This window comes from Schistocerca nitens, chromosome 3 (genome assembly GCF_023898315.1).
Source record: "Schistocerca nitens isolate TAMUIC-IGC-003100 chromosome 3, iqSchNite1.1, whole genome shotgun sequence".
Taxonomy (NCBI): Eukaryota; Metazoa; Arthropoda; class Insecta; order Orthoptera; family Acrididae; genus Schistocerca; species Schistocerca nitens.
The window spans coordinates 830580704-830608613 of record NC_064616.1 but is presented as its reverse complement, the minus strand read 5'-3'; the positions used below and the strand labels follow the sequence as shown (position 1 = coordinate 830608613).

At 41.2% G+C, this 27910-nt stretch overlaps 1 protein-coding gene across 1 annotated transcript in view; it reads right to left on the bottom strand.

Annotated features, from left to right (window-relative positions):
- LOC126248854 (protein Pixie) overlaps nucleotides 1–27910 on the bottom strand; it is a 63014-nt gene that overhangs the window by 14170 nt on the left and 20934 nt on the right. Inside the window, exons 4-7 of the mRNA XM_049950285.1 lie at nucleotides 25041–25248; nucleotides 1250–1436; nucleotides 1025–1146; nucleotides 197–481 (exon numbers count right to left, since the gene is read on the bottom strand). Of these exons, the coding sequence (XP_049806242.1) occupies nucleotides 197–481; nucleotides 1025–1146; nucleotides 1250–1436; nucleotides 25041–25248 (802 nt within the window). The remainder of the gene's footprint in view (nucleotides 1–196; nucleotides 482–1024; nucleotides 1147–1249; nucleotides 1437–25040; nucleotides 25249–27910) is intronic.

The following is a 27910-nucleotide window of genomic DNA, read 5'->3' as shown; positions in this document are numbered from 1 at the left end:
TTGGCCACTTTCAGTAGTTGCCAAAATGATGGTCTAGATAACAATATGACAATATTGTCATGTATCCAGAACAGTTTTACTCAATATGACAACAGACACATAAGCCTACAGTTGGACAACATTTTCATGTTCACAAGGAGTTTATTTAATGTTTGATTCACAAATCAATGTTGCAATCACAGTATTAAGTACTAACCTGAACCATTATCAGGCTGAAGCTTTCCTGCCAACAACCTGATAAATGTAGTTTTACCAGTTCCATTCTCCCCAAGTAGCACTAGAATTTCTGAATCTGAGAATTGCCCTCCTTCAATACTTAAATGAAAGTTTCCCATTTTCATATACATTGGTGGATATTCATAATGGTTCATCCGTTTAACTTCCTCCTCTGTTGCAGATTCTGCCACTTTGAAGACAAGCGACTCATCCCGAAAACGTAAGTTCTCCGTTGGCACAAAACCATCAAGGAAAATATTTATTCCTGCAATGAAACAGCATAAAATGGAATATGAAGATGTCAAACACTTTAAAGACATTAAGGAATGGAGACTCCAGGTTGGAATATAAACAATTTAAGGAGAAGATGATACGGTAAGTTGAAGACAGACACAATTAAAAGGCACACATTCGTTTTCAGCCACATCCTTCATCAGAAAAAAAAGAAGAGAAATGCACACACATTCTTTCATGCAAGCAAGCACACCTCGCATGCACGCGTCATCTTTTTGCTTTAAAGACATTGGTATAGACTGAAAAGTTACTTAACTATAGAATCTCATGATGGTGACTAACAAGCTTTGTATTGCTCATGGAACATACCGTCTAATAACTTACCAGAGCTTCACTATCATTTACGACACCAGAAAACCCTTAAAAACCACAAAATTTGCTATACTATTTACTATGTTTACCTGCTACTTTAGCGTGTAATTATTACATAATCTTTCAAACTATACAAACATTATTCCTTATGTAAATAAAACATACAGAAACACCTAAAACAAATTACAACTAATATATTCACCTTCCCTCACCGAAAATGGCATTGTAACCACACCATATGCTCCTGGCACACCATACAAACAACAAATGAAGTCAGATAAATAATCCAGGACTGACAGGTCGTGCTCCACAACAATTATGAATCTGGAATGCAATCCAACTAATGCAATGAACATACATACATTTGAGTAAAATAGTTTAAGCAACATTTTAGTTGAAGACAATGACACACACTACATAAACTTACTTATCAGGATGCATAAGGGAGCGTATTGTAACAGCAGCATTCAAGCGCTGTTTTACATCCAAGTAACTAGATGGCTCATCAAACATAAATATATCACCTTTCTGTATGCACACCATGGCACACGCAAATCGCTGAAGCTCCCCTCCAGAAAGTGCATCAATTGCCCTGGTTCGTATGTTATTCAAATCTGTCAAAATTAAAAACAAATGCAATTTACACTAGAAATACCAACTGCTTCAAAGTTGCATTAACAAAGAGAGAGCTTTAATTATGAACAAAGTATATAGGGAATTCCACAGAACCTTAGAAAGTGGAGACTTCAGATTTTTATGTACAAATTATATGAGGACCAAGCAGTCTGCAATCATTCAACTAAATACAGAAAACTCAACAACACTTGACATCTGAATGCCTACCCCCCCCCCCCCCCCCTCCGCCAGTGTGTGTAATGGGAGAGTAGACCCAATACAGAAAACTCGGGAGACGTGAAGTAGGTCAAAAAGTGATCACCTGGACTCACTGATCACTGGCTATGAAAATGCACCAGGTGCAGAACATGTTGATGCATGCAAATGAACTTTCTGTGGAACATCAGGCCTTCCACATTATCCACTGGAAGGTGACAGTGTCGACGGTCATGGGTAACTGAGAAGGACAAATTATGACCATGTCACATCAAAAGGTACAGTCACAGTACATAAGCATGGAGCACCTGATGGTGGAGAGATACTTAGCATCTGGTAGTTTAATTACTGAAAGGTAAACACACATAAGAAAAGTAAAGGCTCTAGGAACTATGTCAGGGTGTATACGCACACAAGGAAATATAGTTCCCGGATTTTCCCCAGATTTCCCAGTTAAAACTACACTTACTCCTGTGTGAAAATGCACTTTTTCCATGTTAAGTGACAGTATACATTTCCTTGGAACTGTAAAACTTATCGATTCATTGAATCGTTATGGTTTTATATGCCGGTGTAGAATTTCCCAGCACTTTACAAAATGAAACTTACGTGGGGGTGGACAGGTGAGTGGGGTTGGAGGGGGGGACCCTCATGTTTTGGAAAGATCTATAATGTGTAGCAACATGTACCCTGCACATTTTCATATGCCAGCCATGACGGCAGATATTCAGTGCATAGGACACGCGATGTAGTCAGCCAATAGCAAACACCACTGTCAAGAAGCGCGGCCACACAAACAGGAAAAGTTAATGGTTTAAATTAATATGCATAGCATTGCTACAAGAAAAGCAAATCTTTCACATATAATATTGGCCTCTAAGCTTAATAAGCTTTAAGAGAATCTAAGCTTTCACACATAATTTTGATCTTTTTTACGCATGTTACACAGATACATCACACAGATGTGCCAAAAATTTTTTAATAATGACATAAATTTCTGAACTTCTGGCCTTGAAATTTTTCTAAATGGTAAAGAGTTTTTTTTTTTTTTTTTTTTTTTTTAATGAGAGTCAAGCACACTGTGATTTAAGAAGTTCATCTTACATTCTCGCACAAAGTTCATCTTGCATAACAGAAATTTACTTTGAAAGTAACACTATTCAAATCATCATACACAATATTTTCCCGTGACCTGTTAGAAACAGGTTGTTTTCAGCAGTTGCCAGAGAGAGCCAGATAATGCGCGTCACCACGCCTGTACAGCTACAATGACGCAGGAAGCCCATGTTCTTACGTCTAAAACATTAAAAGATCTTAAATTATGTCATACAAGAAACAAAACATCAGAGGATACTCCAAGAGCATTGAAATTTCGTGAACCATGCGAAACTGCACGATTCGGCTTAAAGTGCACACTCGTATGTCCAGATTCGGATGTAAATTTGCTTGGAGTACCAGTACTGTATTATCTAATGTTTGATTCTTTAGTATGGCATAATGCTATACGTGCTAGAAGATGAAAACATACACTTGAAACTCAGCAAGCAATTGAAACTAGCCAATAGCGTGGAATGAAACACTTCGTATCAAATAAATGGACTGCCCTCAGCAGGAAAGGTTAATGAAAGCCAAATTTCTTTAGCAAACCGACAAAAATAACTTCACTGGTCTGCAAGACAAATAAGGCTTGACTGTCAGAAAGATGGAAATAAAATAAAATCTGAAACTTATTTTTAACATACCATAATTACGTAAATGTATTTTAATTCACTTTATAGCTCCCGGCTACAGAAATCCGTCTTGTTTCCATTCAATGGGAGAGCAATAAACGAAGAGGAACAGCATGATAACTAAACATAAACACAGGTCACGTGGAGACTACCCATCTCTCAACTACAACTCAGACTGCTGTGTATCAGTCTCAGATGTACCGTATTTCCGAACCATGGCAATGCTATATAGTGGCGGCTTTGCAGAAATTAAGCAAAAGTTAAAATATTTGATGGTGTATCTTTATTCCCTTTGTTATGCAGAGCTACTTCCTACCTTAGTCAACCGAGAAATATACTAGTGATAAATTACATAGTAGTGACTAATTACGTAGTTACCTAAAGATGTTAAGTGACTCAAAAGAACACACTTTTTACTTCCTTGATATTTTAAAATACCCACTAGATTTCTGAATTTTAACGATCTCATGATAGTCATTACAACCACTACATGTAAGGAAGGATCATATTCATGTTACTTAAGGTATTTGCAAAGCTTGATTTCAGGTATCTTGTTCCACAGCAGCTTTTACTGAGCCTGACAATCCCACCTTTGTGATAATAAACACATCAATTATCATAACAACATCAGCCCTTGAGGCTACTCTTCATCTCTAATTTTACCAGTCTCTCTTTCATTGTATTTGATGGTGTCTATTTTGTCGCATGATGGGGCTTACTTGTAATTGCGCATTTGCTTTGATGTCTGGATTATTTTCAACAATGATTGGCAGTAAACATTGTAATGAGCTGTCATTTCAACATCAGCACTCTTCCTGACAGACAATTAGGTTTTTTGCTATGCAGAATACTCTGCACAATTTTCCAGCTCACACTGTTCTAACATGCATTATTTTGGGGTTGTTCTTGAGCAGTTAGCCATTTTAATCAGAAAGTTTACATCAGTAACTGAAATCAATAATAAAGGTCCTGATAGTAGTAAATTCTTAATGGAAGTGCTTTAAAGGAACTCGATATTAAATTCACCATCAGCTAATTGTGTTACACAGGCCAATAGGGATTCAAAATGGTTTACAAGGTTAACATTTTATGTTGGAACTCAGTTATAAGTAGCTTTTATACAGAATTTGCTAAAAATTTTACTTATATACATTTTCAGATGCTGCTGAAAGCAAAATTTATTAATATCAACATTCTCAAATGTACGCCAATTTCTGATGAATGTTACAATTTACTTTTTCCATATCTCCTCAACAGAAGTAAGACACTAACATGAAACCTGTAGAATAGAACATACCTAGTCCAGCAATGATAAGATGCCCAGAGAGCAATAAGAATGGTTGACATTTTATAATGACAGATTATAAAATGGGTGGGGGTAAAATCTTATAACATCTGCTACATGTTTTTAATCAACAGCTGCTGGTTACACAAAATGCAGTATGATACATTACAGCTTTTTAGTAACCTTCCGATACTGAATGTTTTGTTTCTTGCTGTTCTCTGTAACCTAATTAAGGCACTGCCGTGACGTCTGTAACTACCGATAGTGTTTTGTTTGTAACCTAGTAATTTTTCCTTTAATTTTCTTACCGAGTTGAAGGTATAAATTTCCTGTACTGAAAGAACTATCTGCAACTACATCAATATGCAAGTTCTTTCTTCAAATTAACTTTATTCAGAGACGAGGTCAAGTAAAGTTTATTGTAGCTGCTCAGAGCAAACTCAACACTGGCATGCCTCAATGAATATGCAATATTTACAAGATCAATATAATACTTAGAATCTCTGCCAACACCACTGCCCAACCACAATGGCTTCCTTTGTAAAATCTTTAGGCAGTGTATCTACATCCTCTTATAATTTGACAAAAAACAGGACTAGGCAAAAAAGGTCCTCCAGATCCAGCATTGTTATCTTAGCTCACCCAGCAACAGTAGGCCTCTCTTTCTAGCAAGATACCATCTACCAACAAACTGCCCTATTGCTGTTTACTTATAGTCTTACTTTTTAAATTCTTACTGAAAAATTCTTGTGCACTGCCTACCCTTACATTTGAGCAAGATTCACCCATTTTTAATTGGAGCAACCAGTTAAACTTATTTTCCACATTTACCACAAAGCTGTCGACAAAAGTCTGTGACTGTTTCTTATAACAACTGTTGCCACTATTTGCCATCCTCTACCCTTTTTCCTCCTTAATCCATGTATGCACTCATGTGCAGCATTCTTCCATTTACATTCCAATGTTGTCCTATCTCAAGTTCGTTTTTTACAAAACTACTGATGAACAGCCATATATGCAACACTACTTGTATTCAATGGAAGAAACTATACCAGTCATCACATCAAACCTAAGCAGATAATTAACTTAAGTCAGGCACTTTTCAGTCATGATAAGTAACAACAAATTAGTAAGAATAAATTACATTTCCAAACATATAGGGAACCATTTACAAACATTAGATTGGATTGGACTGATGGAGTTAGAGGGAACAAACTATGAGGTCTTCAGTCCCTGCACCCTATATGCATCAATTTGGGAGAGTCCTCAGTGAGGAAGAACACAGAAAACAAATCCAAATGAAAGCAACTGTAACAGAGGATCAAGAAAACCAAAAGACTGAAGCAAGTAGGAGGGAGAGAGAGAGAGAGAGAGAGAGAGAGAGAGAGAGAGAGAGAGAGAGGGAGAGAGAGAGAGAGAGAGAGAGAGAGAGAGAGGGGGGGGGGGGGTTAAGAGGGTGAATGTGGGAGACTGGTTCCACCAAAACAGCAGGTGGAAGTCCCTGGGACATAAATGATGGGAGGCACACCCACAGAAGCAGACCTGTGTTTCTTCACCCTCCATTACCAAAAGAAAACTAGCAATGCAGACAAGTTGATAAAATCTCAGGAAAGATAAGACAATGAGACAGTACATCAATGACAGACGTAAAAAAAAATTAAAAAATGAGAACAATTAAAAAGGTGAGAATTGCAGGAGCCAACCTGGACCACCAAGCTAGGGCTGGGCAGCCACACCCCCTGCCCTCTAATACCTCATGTGGCTCACGAGGCGAATGTGCCCTACCTCACAGAGGGGAGTATAAACCACCCTCACGAGTAAAATGTAAACCAGATCAGATGCTTTGGTTCGTCTGCTACCACCAGATTCAGGCATGTCAGCAAGTTTAATGTTTCACTGTAAAGTGGCCACACTGGAGCAGTCCAGCAGGATGTGGACCACTGTCAGATAGGCACCAGTGGGGTGGATTCTCACGTGATAGGATGTGACAATGTGTCAGCCAAGTGTAGCCAACGCAAAGCCGACATAACGGTAGATTCCCTGTGAAAAGCATTAACGGAAGACAGCCCCATCGTCATGGTCCCCTTTATTGTTCACAGTTTGTTAGGAGAAAGCAGGGTGCACCAATCTGTGCCAATGAGTCAACCGAAGGTCCAGTTTCAGTACCCCCATATCCAAAGTTGGCATTCTGGTAGCCAACTTGGCCTACAGTTCAGCATATTTGCTCCCTTGGATACGAATATGACCCAGGGTCCACACAGACAACAGCCAATCCAGTTCGACAGAGGTCACAAGAGAGCTCTGTACAGTTACAACTAGTGTTAAGGGTAGTACTGGTCAACAGCCCTAAGACTACTCTGAGACTGAGGATTCAGAAAGTCTCGGCAGTGCAAGAACAAATGTGACGGACAGCTCAAGCAATGGCCAACAACTCTGCGGCGATACACTGCATCTGTTTGGTAAGAAGTGTAGTTCATTGCACTGTACACGTGTGCAAGCAAAACCGGTTCATCCATCAAGCATAGAGGCATCTGTGTAAACCACTTCCAAATCCGGAAATGCATCGAGAATGGCCAGGAACAGTTGGTGAAAAACCACGACGTCGACAGTCGTTTGGTCCAAAGGACAGGTCTAGACAGGTCCGAGGAAAGGGCAGACACCATGGGTGCGTATATTATTGTTCCCTGACAAGAGGAGGCAGTTGGGGAAGTTGGAGTTCAGAGCGGCGACACTTTATGTGAACTGCAATTGTGAATAGTCCTGGCCTCTGTTGTGCGAAGTGGGTCTCCCTACCAGAAGATAGGACACAGTAGTTAGGATGCACAGGGGAGCAGCAAATATGTATCTCAGAGTTAAGCAGCAGTTGGCCGCACCTGGTTTGTAGTGGGGAGGACCCAGCCTCTGCAAGTAGGCTGCTCACAGGGCTGGTTCGAAAGGGAGGTCTTCCAAGTCAGACCCCACAATGATTTATCGAGTTCAGGTGACGCCAAATCATATGCTAGACTACTATAATCAAGAAAGGACAGGATCAAACCTCTGTAGAGCATCAATCATGTAGAGCGGTCTGCAACCCAGCTGGTGTTGCTGAGGCAGTGAAGGGTATTAAGGTGCGACCAGTGTGTTTGCTTATGTTGGCAAAGCTGGGGAAGCCATGTCAACCAGGCATCTAAGACCAGTCCCAAAAAGCACCAAGACTTCACCACACTGAGCAATTGGTCATTGCGGTACAGTTCTGGGCATGGAGGGACAGCACTAGAGTGACAAAGCGTATGAAGCATATTTTGGTGGCTGAAAACCATGGGTGAGAGCCCAGGACTACATATTTCATATGGCACCCTGTAGTCAGTGTTCATCAACACCCATAGTTGAGGAGCAATGGTGATAGCAAAAATCATCAGTATACAGTAGGGATGACACTGTACAACCCACAGCTGCAACTAGGCTATTGACAGCCACCAGACAAAGGGGCACACACTGTAAAGAGCCCTATGGGACACCATTCTTTTGTTGATGTGGGAGGGGGGGGATGGTTTGTGTGTGTATGTGGGGGGGGGGGGGGGGGGGCACCAACTTGATCCCATGATGTATGGTGAGACAAGAAGTTCCGGACAAAAATCAGCAGGCCCTGGAGAGACTGCTCGTGCTGGGTAACAAGGTTGTAGTGAATGGTGTCGTGAGCCTTTTCCTTTTGCACATCAAAGAAGGCAGCTATAAAGTTTTGACACAGGGCAAAGGCTGATCGAGTAGCAGTCTCCATGAAAACAAAATTGTCAGCGGTAGAATGGCCCAGGCAAAAACCAGCCTGTAGACTCAAGGTAACAACACAGCCCCCAGCTCACCTTACATTTGCACAGCTTGTAGAGAACATTTGTGAAACTAATTGAGCGACAGCTGCCCATCTCAATGGAGTGGTTACCTGGTTTCAGTAACAGGACAATTACACTTTCCCACCAATGTGGAGGGGGGGGGGGGGGCGGGGGGGCACCAACTTGATCCCATGATGTATGGTGAGACAAGAAGTTCCGGACAAAAATCAGCAGGCCCTGGAGAGACTGCTCGTGCTGGGTAACAAGGTTGTAGTGAATGGTGTCATGAGCCTTTTCCTTTTGCACATCAAAGAAGGCAGCTATAAAGTTTTGACACAGGGCAAAGGCTGATCGAGTAGCAGTCTCCATGAAAACAAAATTGTCAGCGGTAGAATGGCCTAGGCAAAAACCAGCCTGTAGACTCAAGGTAACAACACAGCCCCCAGCTCACCTTACATTTGCACAGCTTGTAGAGAACATTTGTGAAACTAATTGAGCGACAGCTGCCCATCTCAATGGAGTGGTTACCTGGTTTCAGTAACAGGACAATTACACTTTCCCACCAATGACATGGGAATTCATCCCTCACTCTGCATACAATTGAAAATGACAGGGATGTGACATTGGCAATCCACAGATAGGTGTTTTGAGGATTTGACTATGGATAAGGTTGTGTCAGGGCAAAGGGCTTGGGCACTGTGTAATTTTCACTCATTGAACACCGCTTTCCACGACTCCAGGTGACATGAAGTGAAAGGTGAAAGGTAAGTGAATTCACTCAACTCACTGTTTGAGGATACGAAATACAGGCTGGTAATTCTCAGACTCAGAAGCCTGAGTAACGCAAAGCAAAATGTTTGGGGCAGTGCCGCACACAATGGGGAAGGGTGGCATGTGTTTGTTGTAGACTGAATCCAGACCGTACATGCAAACTTGTCTGACACACTGTCCTTGTCAGCTCAATTCTTAAAATAGCTCCAAATAGTCATGGAGTGTAGGGTTTCGCAATACATGGAACCCGGTTTCCTGGAGGTCAACACCGAAAGCAGAGAAAATGAGTGAGACACATCACAACTCAATCAGGTGGTGGAAAGAAAGAAAAAAATAAAAAAATAAAAAAATAACTGGAACAGTCCCACTGGAAAATCACACTTTCAATATCTCGTGGGGCCATGAAGGTACCCAGAAGGCAGGTCACGCCCCAGGGTCACCTGCTGCTACCGGTTATGTACACATTGATTCTGAAGAAGACTGTGTGGGTATCCAATGATACAGTGGCCACACAGAAGTCCCCTCTGGTACAGAATCTGAACACATGGAAACCGGTGGCATGGGGACCTGGAAACCACCTCTATCCCCGAGGTCATTTTTATGTCCCTCCTCGCATTGGGCAATTTTGAGGTCCAAGAAGGCTTATCTGCCCCAGCTGCAAGACAGAGGAGGAATGCGAAGCCCTATGTACAGTAGCCTGTGGTTCCTTCAGCAACTGGTTGGTATCCAGTTGCAGATCAGCAGCTGGGACGGGAGTGTCCCTAGGGACCCTTCCTGGTGTGAGATGACAGCTGGAGAATGGGGATTGACATAGCCAATGGACAGGGAGTCAACACTCCCAAAGTGGGTGTGGGTGAGGGTTGCCAACCACCAGGGGAGCAGGTGTAGTTAAAACAGCCCTGAGAGGGGGGCCCGACACAAAAGACACAAGTACTGTCATTAGGCAGGATGAAATAATCATAACCATATCATCATAAATCATCATCCTCCTCTTTTCATCCATCCATCACGCAAACAACCCTGTTTCTTCTTGGCCTCCTGACAAGAGTCTATCAAGAGTCTTGTATTCTTTGATTTTTCTTTTCTCTCTGAAAGACTGTGCACTCCAGTGAAAAGGGGGAATGGCGCTACCTGCAGCTGACACCGATGGGCGAGGGGCACAGGGAGTGTGTGTGTGTGTGTGTGTGCGCGCGTGTGTGTGCGCGTGTGTGTGCGCGTGTGTGTGCGCGTGTGTGTGCGCGTGTGTGTGCGCGTGTGTGTGCGCGTGTGTGTGCGCGTGTGTGTGCGCGTGTGTGTGCGCGTGTGTGTGCGCGTGTGTGTGCGCGTGTGTGTGCGCGTGTGTGTGCGCGTGTGTGCGCGCAACTAATGTACACAATCCTGGAAGATGGGGCTAGCATTATAATGTGAAGACATGTGCCCAAACCTCATACATTTGAAGCACCATGTGGGAGCGGTAACATCGGATTTCACTTCACACTGATACTTCACCACCTTTATCTCTTCAGGCAACAAGTCATCATCCAAGGCCAAGATGAAGGCCCCAGTATCAAACACATTGTCCTTTGGTCCCTACTTGATAGGACATCCCATTGCTCCAAGCTGATGTAACTCATCATCAGTCTGTAAAAGGAGGCCGCCATGTTCAGACTGTTATGGAGAGGGCGATACTTGCAAGAATGTCACACAGCTTGTCACAGGCAGGCAGTACCAGTGACCGTAACTGAACCACTTCTCACTTTTGAAACTACTGCTACTTCCCTAAACCTGCAGTCAAGCTGTTCAACACAGGGTAATGGCTTTGTGGCCAAAAAGTATTTCTCATAGGTCCTAGATTGAAATAAGTATTGTGAGGAGTATTTCTCCCCTTGTCTCTTAGGCCTATGTTCCACCTACAACATAGCCAGGGAAGGAAAAATTATAGTAAACATTGCTAGGGCCATGTGGCCATCAGCACAAGAAAGTGAGCTGCTGCAGTTGTGAGTTATGTGCTTTGGTGCCACCCACTCCGAATGGAAGCTCTCCCCACGGGCACTACCCAGCCATAACAACAGCTACCTGGCTGGTTAACCGTTGCTGGGAGTCCCCATGCCGCAGTCTGATGGGCACATACTGCTTGGCACACATGAGGGGATTCCAGCAAAGGCACAACCCCCTCTCCCATCCCACAGGGATGGCTACTGTGTTGGGTTTTGGGTTTATTTAATTTTGCCAGAAAGGATGGCTGCAAAAGATAGAAATGCACAAAAAGTGGAATGTACAACACACTAGGCCACCCTCCCCGCACAATGCACATTTCTGTAAAATTTGGAAGAGGAATGGCACAGCAGACCTGACAATGGGGACCACGTGAAGGATGATAAGTTGTATAAAACAATGGAAAAGAAAAAAATAAACTTGTGTCCAACGTGACAAACCAAATCCATGCATGGTTAGCATCAAGAAGACCATCCAATGGAAAGGCAGAGGGGAGAAAAGAATAGAAGGATTGATTTGCAGCAAGAAAACTGAAGTAGTGCTGCAACAGCTGTGGCCCTGCATCGGCCGAGCACATACTTACAAAAGAAATGCGAGCCCCCTAGAGGTGGCGGGGGGGGGGGGGGGGGGGGGGATTAGACTTATATGCGGTGGTATGTAGATACCTTAGGCTCTACGCTAATTTGCTGAACAGACACACATTTTACATGATCCTCTGTACATATCAAACAGGCAGCAACGGGTAAGTTCTACTTACTTACTTACTTCAAAACAAAAAACAATTTCATGTACAAGTATGTTTTTCTGTGCCAAAAATGTGACGAGTAAGACTTCCAACAGATGGCCTAGAGTAAGCACTAGCAGACGACTTTTCTCTTTAGTACTGACTAACATAACTGTGGTTTTAACTTAACTATGTAGCTGTACAAGAACAAACTAACATGTCTTGTCTGGCGTATGGAAGGCTGGCAACAATGAATAATAAGAAAAATACAAATAAAGAGTGGCACGAAATAGTAAGAACTAGTCATAACTCTATCACGTAAACAAAAACAAACGATACCAGCATGTAACTCAAGATAAATTTGAGTAGTTACCGATGTGCCACAATACACTGCATTGTGCTCACATAGACCATGACCTTGCTCAAAGTATGAGTTTTGGATATTGCAAAAACCCATATCAAAGAATCAATTATAAACTTAACTATTGTGATAAACTCCAAATTGCCCTTCTGCACATTAATTCCATAGCGGCTGAAGGGTGTATCCTGAATTACAGAAGAAGTAATTATGTAAAATACTCCACTACTAACCACACAATTTCTCCAAATGTTTTTTACCCACAACAGCAATAAGTGCAATTTGTATTTTGAATATTCAGAATGTTACCAATCTGCATCCAATTGCAGAGTGACTATCGTCGCTCCATCAGGAAAGAGCCTGTCTTCTCAGCTGGCATGAAGAATTTAATACAGATGCATCAGAAATTGTGGTTCACACTAGTCAATCCACTTCGGTAACTTCCTTTCAGAGACTATTCTGCATGGCCAATGGACCCACTCAAGCAACTGGCCACTCAAATTGATATCAGCACCAGCTTCCAATGAGCAGGGTCTGTGAAGGGAGGAGAGCAATATGACAGAAAATGACACCACAGCATTGCTGAAATGAGTCATGTAGTCATTGGTTGAGAGTAAGGGACAAGTTGTTTACCATATGGCATGTTAAGTACTCTTGCTCTTCAAACCAGATATCTGAGTAACTAAACACAGAGTTGTTCGGATCAATCATGGTACTACATCAGCATCACCAAGTCACATCTCTGAGAATCTATTTTGTCTTCGTCTACCAAGGGGTGTCAGGGGAGGGAGGGAGAGAGGGATTGTTGGAGAGAGAGAGGGCTGGGGGGAGGCCGGAGGGGCGGGAGGGGAGGGAGGCGGGGGGGGAGGGGAGGGAGGCCGGGGCGGGAGGGGAGGGAGGCCGGGGCGGAGGGGAGGGAGGGGGGAGAGAGGTAGGGGGGAGAGAGGTAGGGGGGGGAGAGGTAGGGGGGCGAGAGGTAGGGGGGCGAGAGGTAGGGGGGCGAGAGGTAGGGGGGGGAGAGGTAGGGGGGGGGAGAGGTAGGGGGGGAGAGGTAGGGGGGGAGAGGTAGGGGGGGAGAGGTAGGGGGGAGAGGTAGGGGGGGAGAGGTAGGGGGGGAGAGGTAGGGGGGAGAGGTAGGGGGGAGAGGGAGGGGGGAGAGGGAGGGGGGAGAGGGAGGGGGGAGAGGGAGGGGGGAGAGGGAGGGGGGAGAGGGAGGGGGGAGAGGGAGGGGGGAGAGGGAGGGGGGAGAGGGAGGGGGGAGAGGGAGGGGGGAGAGGGAGGGGGGAGAGGGAGGGAGGGGGAGAGGGAGGGAGGGTAAGAGGGAGGGGAAGAGGGAGGGGAAGAGGGAGGGGAAGAGGGAGGGGAAGAGGGAGGGGAAGAGGGAGGGGAAGAGGGAGGGGAAGAGGGAGGGGAAGAGGGAGGGGAAGAGGGAGGGGAAGAGGGAGGGGAAGAGGGAGGGGAAGAGGGAGGGGAAGAGGGAGGGGAAGAGGGAGGGGAAGAGGGAGGGGAGATGGAGGGGGAGAGGGAGGGGGAGAGGGAGGGGAAGAGGGAGGGGAAGAGGGAGGGGAAGAGGGAGGGGAAGAGGGAGGGGAAGAGGGAGGGGAGAGGGAGGGGAGAGGGAGGGGGAGGGGAGAGGGAGGGGCAGAGAGGGAGGGGCAGAGAGGGAGGGGCAGAGAGGGAGGGGCAGAGAGGGAGGGGCAGAGAGGGAGGGGCAGAGAGGGAGGGGGGAGAGATGGGGGGAGAGATGGCGGGAGGGAGGGGGGGAGAGATGGCGGGAGGGAGGGGGGGAGAGATGGCGGGAGGGAGGGGGGGAGAGATGGCGGGAGGGAGGGGGGGAGAGATGGCGGGAGGGAGGGGGGGAGAGATGGCGGGAGGGAGGGGGGGAGAGATGGCGGGAGGGAGGGGGGAGAGATGGCGGGAGGGAGGGGGGGAGAGATGGCGGGAGGGAGGGGGGGAGAGATGGCGGGAGGGAGGGGGGGAGAGATGGCGGGAGGGAGTACTAGTTCACAAAATATTGATGTGGTTGCATCAGCATCAGATACTGCAGAATTCCACTGAAGATGAGATGTACAATAGCCCAGTTGCTTGGTGATTATCACCCTGTAGGTAACAATCAATGACATTTGGCATAAACAGGTAGAAAATAAGACATTTCTGCTGTGATATACAATCAGTTTGGACACTGAAGGTTATGTGCTTGGTTGCTTATTTGTGGTGATATGGGTGTGCTTAGGAGGAGGTCATAATGTAAATCTGAGATACTGCTCTTACATGAAGGTTGTTTTAAGAGTTACTCAATCAGTAAAAACAGAGGTCAACATACATACAATGTGGCACACAACAGCAACATATTTGTTACATGCCCATAATCTATTATAGCACAAAATGTTTTAGCTACATATGTTCAAATACAAACTACAGTGCATGGGTTTGCTGACAAATAAAATCTTTGAGGAAAGCAAGATTTATCCAGACTGAGTACATGTGTAATTGAAGATAAGATATCGATACTGGACAGATGGTGAGTATGACTGCATGGGCTATTATGAGGTAGACATAGGAATATCTCTTACTGTGAAATTGAATGGTCTATGGTCTTAACTCCCTTAGAGATGTTCTAGATGTAAAAACCCTCAACATTTCAATTTTAAGACAAGTCCAAAGCATTTTATCCATAGTAACTTTCCTTTCCAGCACAGAACACTTCACACTTTTCTCGGCCAGCTTGTTTCTCCCACACATCAACTGAACCTGTCTTGTATTAGATGCAAAGACTTTCAGGATCTAATGATCTGAATTAAATCTGCTAAAATTTATTAGTCTCTGAACAAAGTGTGACAAGCCATAAAGGTTTCTATATAAACTACTTACAACCTTTTTTTGACTAGTTTCAATGTTGCAGAAATTTCTTCCTCATGTATACAAAGGCTGAACATGTTATCAACCACTAAGTGAGAATGAGGAGCTATGGTAAGATAAATTTAGAATTCAACCACAGTGCACCTCACTGAACACATTATATGAAAATTAATTACATGCCTATCTCAACATCACTACTAAAATAGCCAATAGCAATCTTCAAAAAATGGTGTTACAGAATAGGTACAAGAATTACATTGCAATCTGAGTTATGATAACATAAAAGGAAAAGTACACTAAATGCAACACAGTTCTCACCTTCACTATTTTTCAATGAAGTTGCTACTTTTTATCACCAATACCAAATACTAACCAACAAATAAGTTTACTAGGAGAGACTGGGTCCTGTGAGCCATCTAGTTTTATGAGCTTTGGCATACTAAGCAGACACCACTCAAAACTAGCTCCTGCTAAATGGTATAGTTCACTATGGAACATTACTGGAAAAAAGAGACAGGAATCTTTAGGACAGTTGAAAAAGAGGAAACTGTATTGTACATGATGCCCATAAGTTACATGCTTAAGAGACACCAAAGAATTAGTGATTTCAATCCATTATATATAATAATGAGTGCCTGTGCTAAGTGGCCCAGTGGCTAAGGGATTTAAAATATACATTCTGGTCATAGTCAACACATTGCATGCAATAAACTGCATCATACTCTTTGGTCTCAGGCAAGAGAGTGCAAGCTGCCACGAAATCAATATACTGTTACTTTGAATTAAAGAACGGAGTGTGTGTGTGTGTGTGTGTGTGTGTGTGTGTGTGTGTGTGTGCGCGCGCGCGCACGTGCTCGTGCTGATCAGTATCATTTTCACAAAGTGCTATCAAAATCACGTACACAGATTGTTATCTGAATGTAGGCTTTTTGTAACATTGGACCACTGGTCGCAGTGTCACCATAAATCCCCCTCATGAATATCTGCACTGGAGTGAAGCCAATAATTCCTCAGTTTGTCAGAAACTATTAGATTGTAGGCTTTGTTGAACCCTGGAATAGTATCGCACACTAACACTAAAAATTGATTAAGTTCTTCACTGGTGACACCAGAAGTAAAACAACCGGTGTCAATGAGTGGCTCACTGCCAACTAGAAGGCAATGCTGAGCAGGCAGAGGCAAACACTGAAGCAATTGCGACATGTGGGACGAGCCGAACGCCTCAGTCCGCAAGTGAAGCACAGTGACATCATGGCAGTACTGATATCAGCACACTGGTGAAAGAGCAGAATGTGACAAGAAAGCCAAGTTATAACCCAACAATAATTATTCAACCACTGATTCAGCAGAAAAGTGCATCTGAAATATGAAGCTACTAAAGTCTGAAGCCGCTAGAAGAGCTGACCACATTAGAAAACTAGTATGCACAATGTCACTGTTAAACCCTCCAACCTCACACCATCACAGCAGAGTGCACAGGAAAGCACCAGCATAAATACTATACCATTCGTAATCTCACTCTCAGTTGCAGAGCAGCCCCATGGTACAGTGAGGGCTATGTCAGTCGACCTTCTGCATGCCTAATAATCTACAGAGTCTCAAGTCTCGCTGGAGAGACTACCACTGCAAGATTCAGCGCTTCAGTCAGTCATTCACTGATTGATTGTATTTCCGCCTCCAGTCTGCTGGCTTACTGGAAGCTTGACCAGCAGGTTCAGGATGCTGTACGCCATCCATCACGATGAGGGGGAGTCACTGCTGCTGTTCCGCCCATTCCTGCAGACGACACTGATGTCACTAGCCTCCATTTCCTAACTGGAGGCCACAGGTCGGACTTTATACAACAACATGTACACAAGGACGGGCTGCAGAGCGAGTCTCCTGGGCACAAGTGTTCAACAAGAACACTTCAGAGTTAAGCCCACAGAGGCTGTGGCCTTCAATTGAACCGAGATGTGATGGCTGCCACATACGCCTTCAGCGACATAGCAGAACTGTTGTTTGCTTCTGCTGACTTGAGTCCACACTCTGTTGATCCGACGGAGCAGCCAGTGCCTGGGGAAGACAACCTTGTATGTCTGAGTAATAAACGTTTTGTTGTGAATAATGTTTGACACTTGTGGGAATGAACAGATTCTTCTCATCACATCCCTACTCTGTTACATCCTGAGAAGTGTAGGTACCTGTGTCTGAACCCCTACAGCTTGATATGCAAAATACAATTAATTTATTGTAGGGCCCAAAATGGATCTGCATTATCACCTTTGATCTCTCTCTCTCTCTCTCTCTCTCTCTCTCTCTCTCTCTCTCTCTCTCTCTCTCTCTCTCTCCCCCCCCCTCTCTCTCTCCCCCCCCACCCCCTTTTTTTATAAATGGAAGCATAGTGAACTAAACCCTCTCACAGGAGTTACTCATTAATATTCCACTGACTAACATACCAAAGTCGAGTCAAACTGGGTCACTGGATCTGCTCTCTCCTTGTTAGCAATAATATGTAATTACCAATTCAGTTTTTTAAAATTTGCTTGGCCCATAGAGCTGAGAGAATATTTATTTACAATGTCCTGACCGAACAACTAAGTCACCTAGAGTGCTGGTGTTAAAGTTAAACATGTACTACAGATACACTACAGGTTACAGTGCTTGATTTTTTAACAATACAGCTTCCATGTATCTACCAACAGTATTCATGGAAGATGTTTCGTAGAAGCTGAATGTGTTCACTAATTTTTTTATATCCAGTTGTTGTTCTTCTCCCAAAATATCTCGTCCCTGAAGGTTCTCATGCTTGCTAACTGATTGTTCTTGACGACTGTTCTGAGAGCAGCTCTATCCTGCATCATACCACTTGTCATGTCTATTTGCTACAGATATCTTTCAGTTTCCAGCAGTCAAGTATTCTTAATTTTAGTTGAAATTACAAGAATGAAAATTCTATTAGTTAACCTGTCCTCATTCATTCTGAGAATTTATCACATGATTACAGGAGAACCACTGAACAACTAATTACAATAAATATGTACATCTCTACACAGATATACACAATACCAAGTTCATAACTGGTTCATAGCTCTGAGTCCAGGTTTTAAATCAAACAAGAAGCTTCTGCAGACAAATTGTGAAGGTCTGCCACTGTCCCTTTGAATGCTGTCAGGTAACATTCAAATGTTATGGGATGTACTGTTTGCTACTCTTCACTGCAAATCACATTCAGGGGAGGACTTCCATCCTCATTGGTAAAGCCAATGCTCCAGATACACCCCCCAGTTGTAATCCGATTCAATATACACCAGTGCTGTCAAGGTAGACGAAAAACTTACTGGTCATTCTCGGAAAGTTTTGATTACTTGTTCATGCTTCCTGGAAGATTGCTCCTGCCTCTGACTGTTTCAGGTTCCTTGCATCTTGAAATTACTGCCCTGCAGTTATGCAACCACTCACTGCTTCCCTAGAAATCACTATAATTGCTGTGCACCATGATGGTTTTCTAGACCTAAGTTGCTAGGGTACTGTGATAAAATTTCTGAATAAACTGGTAATTCTGGGTTGTTTTCTATTGTTGTCAGACTGGGATGAATTGTACAGCGAACCCGATGCTAATTTAAGATATAGCCTATTTCACGAAACCTTTGTGAGTATATTTGAAAACAGTTTCCCTAAGAAAACAGTGAAATAATATTCTAAGAAACCATCTAGAAAGCCATGGCTTCTTAAAGGGATAAAAATAACTTGTAAACAGAAAAGGGAAATTTATCGTATAGGTAGGAGTAATGATTCAGAAACAGTGAAACATCATAAAAACTACTGCACTGTATTAAGAAAAGTTATTAAAAACTCAAGAAGTATGAGCATTATGTCCGAGATTAGCACATCTGATAATAAAATTAAGACAATTTGGAATATTGTTTAAAGGGAAACAGGGCAACCAAGAGCACAGGAAGACTGTATTTCTATGAAACTCAATGGAAAGTTTGTTAACAAGAAGTTAGAAGCAGAAAACATTTTAATAATCTTTTTTTAAGTGTTGTAGGGTAAATAGGATCCAGCTATTCATTAGAAAGTGCAAGGCAGTATATGGAAGAGGCAATACCTATGCAATTTGGTAACACTGAAATTCAATCCACCTCTCCTACTGAAATAAGGCAAACAATGAAGTCACTCAAAAGTAAAAGCTCACATGGAATTGATGACTTTTTAACAGAGTATTAAATGCTTGTTCCCAACAGGTAAGTAGGATCCTCAACCACATATGTAGTAACTCACTGTAACAGGTCATTTTTCCGGATAGACTGAAATATGCTATTGTTAAACCACTGCATGAAAAAGGGGATAGGTTTGATGCTAGAAACTACCACCCTAACCACTGGATAAAAAAGGGGATAGGTTTGATGCTAGAAACTACCACCCTATCTCACTACTGACAGCTTTATTCAAAATTCTTGAAAAAGTAATGTATTCAAGAGTAGCATCACATATTTGTAAAATTGAAGTACCAACAAAATGAAAATTTGGTTTTCAGAAAGGCTTTTCAACAGAAAATGCTATGTATGCTTTCACTGATCAAATATTAAATGCATTTAATAACCGAATATAACCTATTGAGAAATTTTGTGATCTATCAAAGGCATTTGACTGTGTGAATCATGAAATTATTGTAGGTAAGCGTTAAGTATTGTGGTATGAGTCAGACAGTGCACAATAGGTTTAATTCATATTTACCTGGAAATATGCAGATGGTTGAAATTAACAGTGTAGATAGTCTGCAAAAAATCAGCAGAATCCTCTAATTGAGGAGGTATGAAGAATGGTGTCCCACAGGGTTCAGTCTTGGGTCCCTTACTGTTCTTAATATATATATTAATGACTTGCCACTCTACAGTAATGAAGATGCAACGCTAGTTCTTTTTGCTGATGACATAAATATAGTAATCATAGCCCAACAAACAAGAATCAGTTGAGGAAATTGTAAATAATGTCTTTCATAAAATTATTAAGTGGTTCTTTGCAAATGGACTCTCACTAAATTTTGAGAAAACACAGTATATACAATTCTGTACAGTAAATGGCATAACACCATTGAAAAATATAGACTTTGAACGGAAGTCTGTTGCTAAGGCTGAATATTCAAAATTTCTGGGTGTGCGCAATGATGAGAAATTGAATTGGAAGAAACACATTGGTAATCTGCTGAAACAGTTATGTTCAGCTACTTACGCTATTAGGGTTGTTGCAAATTTTGGTGCTAAACATATCAGTAAATTAGCCTACTATGCCTATTTTAATTCACTGCTTTCATATGGCATCATATTTTGCAGTAATTCGTCACTGAGAGAAAAAGTATTCATCGCACAAAAGCGTATAATCAGAATAATGGCTGGAGCCCACCCAAGATCACCTTGCAGACATTTATTTAAGGAACTCGGGATATTACATGGTACCTTCACAATACATATATTCACTTATCAAATTTGTTATTAATAACCCATTCCAATTCAGAAATAACAGCGAGGTGCATAGCTACAACACCAGAAGAAAGGATGATATCCACTATTCTGGGTTAAATCTGACTTTGGCACAGAAAGGGGTGAATTATGCTGCCACAAAAATATTTGGTTATCTGCCAAACAGCATGAAAAGTCTGACAGATAACCAATCAACATAAAAAAAAACCAATTTAAAAGAATTTCTGAATGACAAATACTCCTACTCAATACATGAATTTTTATATATGAAGCAGTAACTACAAAATAATAACAATAATAATAATAATAATGTAAATAAAACTTATGTTAAAGTGACATGTTCCACATCATTACAAAATGTCATATTCATGATCTATGGAAGAAGTATTAATGTATGTACAACATTCAGTCATTGTCGACATTCTTTTGGATGGTGGTGAAATGTTACTAACACCCAGTAGCCAGTGTGTGTGTGTGTGTGTGTGTGTGTGTGTGTGTGTGTGGTGTGTGTGTGTGTGTGTGTGTGTGTAGAGAGAGAGAGAGAGAGAGAGAGAGAGAGAGAGAGAGAGCTAGCTTTAGCTGATGGTCTGAGAACCATCGTAGCTGCATCCTGTTAATTTAGTTTAGACTCTAAATTGTGTTAGTTTCATAGTTTGCTTGTTTACTCCTAAGGTGGAAAGTTGATACAAAGGTCTTTTGAGGATTCAGAGGAGAGAATTATGTTTAAGAATTTATCCATTGTCTTCTAGTCTGATGCTGGAATTGCTTCAGCTTCGCTAAAACTTTGATCCACAGAGATCAGGGCAATATCATCAACGTAAATAAAAATCCTGGGCTGTTTCTGGAAGGTTGTATGTATACAAATTAAAAAGAAAAGGGAAAAAAATGGAACCTTGTGGGATACCATCATTTATTTTGTAAACTCTGTTTTTAGAGTTCTCAGAGAATTCCTGCAAATTATTTTTCGGCATGTTGTTGAGGGGTTAGTTTCGAACACAGAATGACACTGATGAATTTCAGCAAAACTGTCAAGCCAGGTGGTATTGTAGGCTGCAGTAAGATCTAAGAAGACCCCAGTGTTTATCTTCCGCTACTCAAAGCTCTTTATGGTCGAAACCCCGCATGCTCTTTGGGGACATGTTTGTTGATAGCTGAGCATTCTGTTACAAATGAGCCTCTCCAGGAGCTTGAACATGACACTAAGGAGAGCAAAGGGGTGGTTGTTTTCAATCTTGAGGGATCTTCATTTGGCTTTAGTATGGCTATTATCTCAGTTTTGTTGAAGAGAGGTAGCAGATGACCTAACTAAGATATTTGAAAAGAAGGCGTAGCAGTGCCACAATGCAACAGAAACTCAGGGTAAATAGCATAAATGCAGTAAATACCATAAATGCCTGCTGCTTTTCTAAGTTTCATTTTCTTTACAGCTTCTATCATCTCCTCCCATTGAAATGGAATGCAAAACTGATTGTAGAAGCCGACAGTTTTTTTTTTAAGATGTCTAATTTCTCTTCTGATGATGCTGAGAATGAGAAATTTTAATAATCTCTTCCTGGTAGCGCCATTTCTCAGAATTGTGATATTATAATTCCAAGGATTTCTGTTACAATTTCATCCAAGCAGACTGGATCAAAATTTTCTTTAGAATTTTTCCTTTTCTTCTTTTCTAGGTCCTGAATTAGTAATTCAATTATCATGGTTTCCAATGCATAAAACTTTATTTCTAATTATTTTACTTTTTTTTTAAGAGATTCACTTTCTTTGCTTCACTATTTAATCCTGAAGGTCAAATGATTCTCTCTAGGTATCTGAAATTAGTAGGGAACAGAAAAATTCACATTTTGCAATAAATGCAAAATATTTAGATGCAAATTCTGCCTCAAAATTCGAAATTGCTTAATAGACGCTGTTTCATAGCAAACTGTATCCGTAAGGATTATTTATCAGAGATAGTTTGAAACAGCTTTATCTTTCACGTACAATATTGAAAATGTAAGCAGTTACAGGGCGAAACCCAATTTGGAAAGAATGTGCACAAGAACCTACTTGCAAAATAAAATAAATGAACACAACATCCTCAATGTGCCATGCCAATTGTGGACAGTTGAATGGTCTGTTTAAGATGCAAGTCCCATAATGGAATGTAGTACTCAGCCATGGGACCTAGCATTTTATGAGAAAGAAACGTGTTATTTATGTTTGTTAGGTAAAGCTCAAAAGACAGTATAATGTAGGCAGTTTTAACATGACAAATTAGGTGGCTGATGTTTTGAAGTGTAGTTTCATCGAATACTGATGGAGGTTGGGCCTGAAATACATTGTTAACAATACTCTGCTAACAAGCAACTGCACGTTAGCTGTCCACAAATACTTTGTGTTGTTCTTCCCCCCCCCCTTCTTCTTCTTCTTCTTTTGAAATAAGTGAAGCAATTAATCCTGCTCAATCACGGATTTCAATTATTACCCTTACAATACCAGAAGTGATCGGCGATCCCTGTGATAATGTGTCAATTCTGCTGTAGGCTGCCGCACAGCAAAATGGATGCAGGGTTTCTTCCCCTGTTCCTCCCCCGAGGCGGTCAAAATTCTAGTCTATTTACGCTCATGGACACAACACCCACCCTCTGTGCTATAGTGACTGGAAAACAAAATCTGTAATGTTTTTCAACATTGCTGAAATTCTTCCCCTAATGTTAAAACTGAATTGCTGTACATTTGGTTCTATTTCTACACAGTGTGCCTTGTCAGTTCTACCTGTAGTGACAATCATGGGTTGTAGGGCTATGAATGCCCACAAAAGGTTGAAATTAGTAGTCTGCAGATATTTTTAATCTTCAAATTGGGTGGGAAGAGACAAATAATGCACAGAAACACCTTATATCGGAGACAGATTCACTTACCTGACAGGAAAATACTGCTGCTTTTCACCAGAACGATCATTTTTGAACATTTAAATACAGAAAAATGATGGAAAAAAAGGCCATTTCCAGAGGGAAAGGTGTTGAAGTTATTGCAAAAGCAAACATTCCATCAAAAGGTTCCCAGTCAGCACTTTTTTTAACAGTCAGTTTTAAAGAACTGATAATTTGTGTCTTCATTCATGTAGTGTGACAACATTTTAAATTTGTGCGTCTAATCATTTACAAACAAAGAAAATAGATGTAAATTTTGACAAAAATAGACACAAATTTTGCCAAAAGTAGATGCCACATTTTCCGATCCCTAGAAATTAGGTACCTGATGATGATATTTGTGAGGCACTCAACCATGTGGTTATCAGTGCCCGTGCAACGTCCCAATTTTTTCACTGCCCAATTTTGCCACTTTCCCTAATGATGATGAAATGATTAGGACAACACAAACACCTAGTCGAACTCAGTACCCAGAGGCGACAGCGCTAGCCACGAGACAACGAGCTGAGGACTAGAGATTGTCCATCAACATACTGAGGAGTTCCTTCTACAGTTTTTACATTTGAAATTTGGAGTCTAGTTCAGACTGCAATTTCATGTAGCTTTTATAGGGAGCAAATCATCTCTTTACTATTAATTAAGTAATTCCAGAAGAGCGAACACTGTACATGAATTTGTCATTTTCACACAGTCTGCCAACTAGTTCTTTTCCTAAAGATCTTAATTACTTTTACTGCCTTTTTTAAATACTGTCGGATATTCACAATAATTTGGCAGTTGATTACACTTCAAGTAAGACTTAACAATTTTTTAAGCAACTGGTAGCAGATATTCCTATGTAATCGATGTCTTACACCATTTCTTATGTGAACAGCAGATTAGGGCACACTGCCAATAACAAGCAATTTTTTTCCACATAAAAATATCTGTAGGAATCTGAGAAATAATTGAGCCACTTATTTTCCACATTTTGGTGGTGGTATTATCTCCCCACAGGTCTTGCTATTTTTGCTTCAACTACTATTTCCTCAACTTCTTCTAGTGCGGGGGATTCTGAATCGCAGTTCGATTCAGATTATGCAAATATATGAGTAGGTTTTTTTTGCGACTCATAGTTTAATTGGTCTTAGAAGTTATTTACAGTGCCCTTCACTATGAATGTAGAATGTTCTATTGGACATTAAAACAGATTGGAACCCTTGTAATTTGACAGCCTCATTACATGTTCTGCAAAAGTTCCATGCATTTTTTTTTCCCTTGAAATCTTGTTAAATTTCTGCATACTTGATTTCATCAAATGGCACTTTTGAGATATGATGTTTTTAGTCTTTCTGGATTTCAGTTAACTACTGTCATTAAGCTGAATGGAAAGTGAACACGTTAGTAGAAACACCACCACAAATCATGAAGAGGCACACCGATAACTGCTGACGCTTGGACAAGCACCTACATAAAGCAGGACAGGAGTCATCCTGAAACAAAGATTTTTAATGGGAATAACCTTACCTAAGAGGTTGCATATCTCTGCCTGGTTTCCTCGATCATCTTTTTTATTTAGTAGTTCATCTACTGTGCCTTTAACTGCTTTTGGTATCTGATCAACATACTGAGGTTTAATAAGTGCCTTCAAATGATCTTCTAGAATTTTTGTGAAGTAATTCTGTAATTCTGAACCTCTAAAATGATTCAGTATCTCAGTCCAGTCAGGTGGATCCTGAAAAATATTCATCGTGTACAACAAACACTTTTGATTCGACCATCTAAATTCCAGAGCAAAAAAGAAATTACCATTCAATCAACCAAAGAACAAAGTAGCGGGGATAGGAGAGGTGACCAAGTGAAATAGTAACTCTGTTACAACAACTTTGAGTCAGTAGTGCTGATGCTCAAAAGTCCTTAAATAGATAAAAATGTCTATTATCTTTCATTTACAATCTGGTAAAGGTTTACTGTATTGGCAAGTGAGGTATTCTGCAAACAACTGGAAGAAACTGGAAAAAAAAACTTCTAGGTTGCACTAATTTTGAACTACAACACATTTCACTATTAATGACACTAATCACCTCAGCTGAGGACACTAGCACACGCTAGTGAAACTGTGGTCGACATTGAGGGGGTGGCTGGTCTGAATGTCACAGGTGGTAGATATTTTCATCACTAGTATTTTGTTGGTGTGATAAGAAAAGGTGGCGATTTTACATCATTAAGCACTGGACCTTGTACCTATGACTTTGATTAAAATCCAAATCTCTCCACAGTGAGTGTGGTGTTGATGGTGCAGACATTAAGGTCAGTAAATGTGCTATTCATGAGTGGAGGCTGTGTAGTAGCATAATCAGGTTCCATCTTTTACTGTCCATTTCTTAATGCTCTCACTTTACACTGTACACATGCTCATCAATCACCTACCTTACAACAGTTACATTCATAATCGAATTCTGGCTAGAAATATATTTTAAAAAAGGTAGTTTGGGCATTTACACCTGCCACGCCCCCTCTTTATGCCGTGATCCACATCTTTTCTACATTATAAATTTTTTGTGCATTAATTTTCGTTCACACACTGAACATTAAGTGCTGCAATCTCATTTCAGTTTTTAGTTTCACATACATATCAACCCGCTTTGTTCGAAATGGTTCGGCACAGTGGATGCATAAACAAAAAAGGGTGGAAATGTCAAATGTCATGTGTAAAAGGTACAGGAAAAATAAATAACTGTGTTGCAGATGTTGCTCCTAAGTGTGAAGAACAATTTTTGACAAAGTCACCAAGTTCATCAAAGAAGAAAATTAGTGAAGGAATTAATGATTATGTGTACAGTGTCAAAGACGAGTTTTCCAGCTGATTTAGGTTAACTGACCTAGAAATACTTGCCCATATGATTAATGTTTCCATGTGCATGTGGTAATTGTGGGTCAAAGGGTCTTAGACTGTATGATGATGTCCTCAATTGTTGTGAAGATAGCTGCACGTGATGCCTGTCCAGTGTTCAATAGTGGAAATGTAGGTATGACTAAGTGTCTGCAGCGACTAAGCTTCCATCCAGGTGTGTTCACACTGAAGATACTCAGAAGCATCAATGAAGGGCAACTGGACAAAGCTCAGGCGGCAGAAGAAAAAATGCAAAATTTGACTGTGCAAAAGAGGCAGGGGAAGAGATTACTCCAGGAAGGTGAGAAAGAGAATAAAGATCATGGATATGAACAACGTTAGTCATGAGAGGTATAGCAATATTGTCAAAAATTTAAATAAAAACATCAAATGCAAATTGCTGCAAAAGGGACTTTTTGAGCTATAATGTAACTTTTCTCAGGAACTGTAAAAGCTAACATCCTGAAATTTGGCACAGTTCTTCAGAGTTGCTCCCTAAATAATCCTGTGCAGCACTTTTCCATTATCTTTTCTCTGAGAAAAATTTTCCTTTACACTTTGACAAAAATAGAGCAGTCCTGGATAACACAAAACTGAAAAATTAATTTCAAAGCTACTGTGACAAACACAAATCTGTTCCACACATTTTATTAGCCTCTTATGCAGATGTAAACTGTGAAATTCCCATTTATTGCTTGAATAGTTTACAAGAATAGATAAGTTATAGAAACAATGGTAATTAAAAATTTAAATCCTTATAAAATTTATGTCTGTGCAGGCTTTCAAACAAAATTTGAACAGAATATAAAGTATTGTTGTACATAACAGCCTCAAGTTTTACTATTTTAACTGTAATATTTTTGGATATATATGCCTTTTGCCCTGTGTCTGGCCTTAAGATACCGACACAGAAGTTACTGAAACAGCACACGCAAGAAAGTCTCATACCAAACCATGAGGAGACAAATAAATAAACTAACAAATAATGCACAGTATTCATATGCAAATATACAGGATGAATAACCTAAAACTTGCACTGCAAATATTCCAGAAATGGAAAGTGCTATTGACTTGGGATTTTCACAGACTGAATCGGTAGCAGGGGCTTGTATTGTTAGCCAGTCAACAGATTGTAATAATGATTAGAGAAAGCACATTTTTTGTGCAAACGCACTTTTTAAATGGAACAATGCCTATTGACATAAACTAAAAGTCGGGTCGATTGGAATGTCACTTGTGTTTGTTGCAGGATTCCAATGTGAGTCGTTTACAAGATATTGTATTTTGACAAGTCCCCACACCAACACTATTACAATACCTATGGTAGCACACACTAGATAGCAACACAATTGCATACACTAGTTATGTGATTCTAACCAGTAACGAGACAATTGACCATCAGAGGTTTTGTTCAAAATGACAACCAGTGGAGGAAATACATGCTTCCAGTCTGGTATGGAACGACTGCTGCACATGTGCTAGCATTTCAGCAGAGATGTCTGAG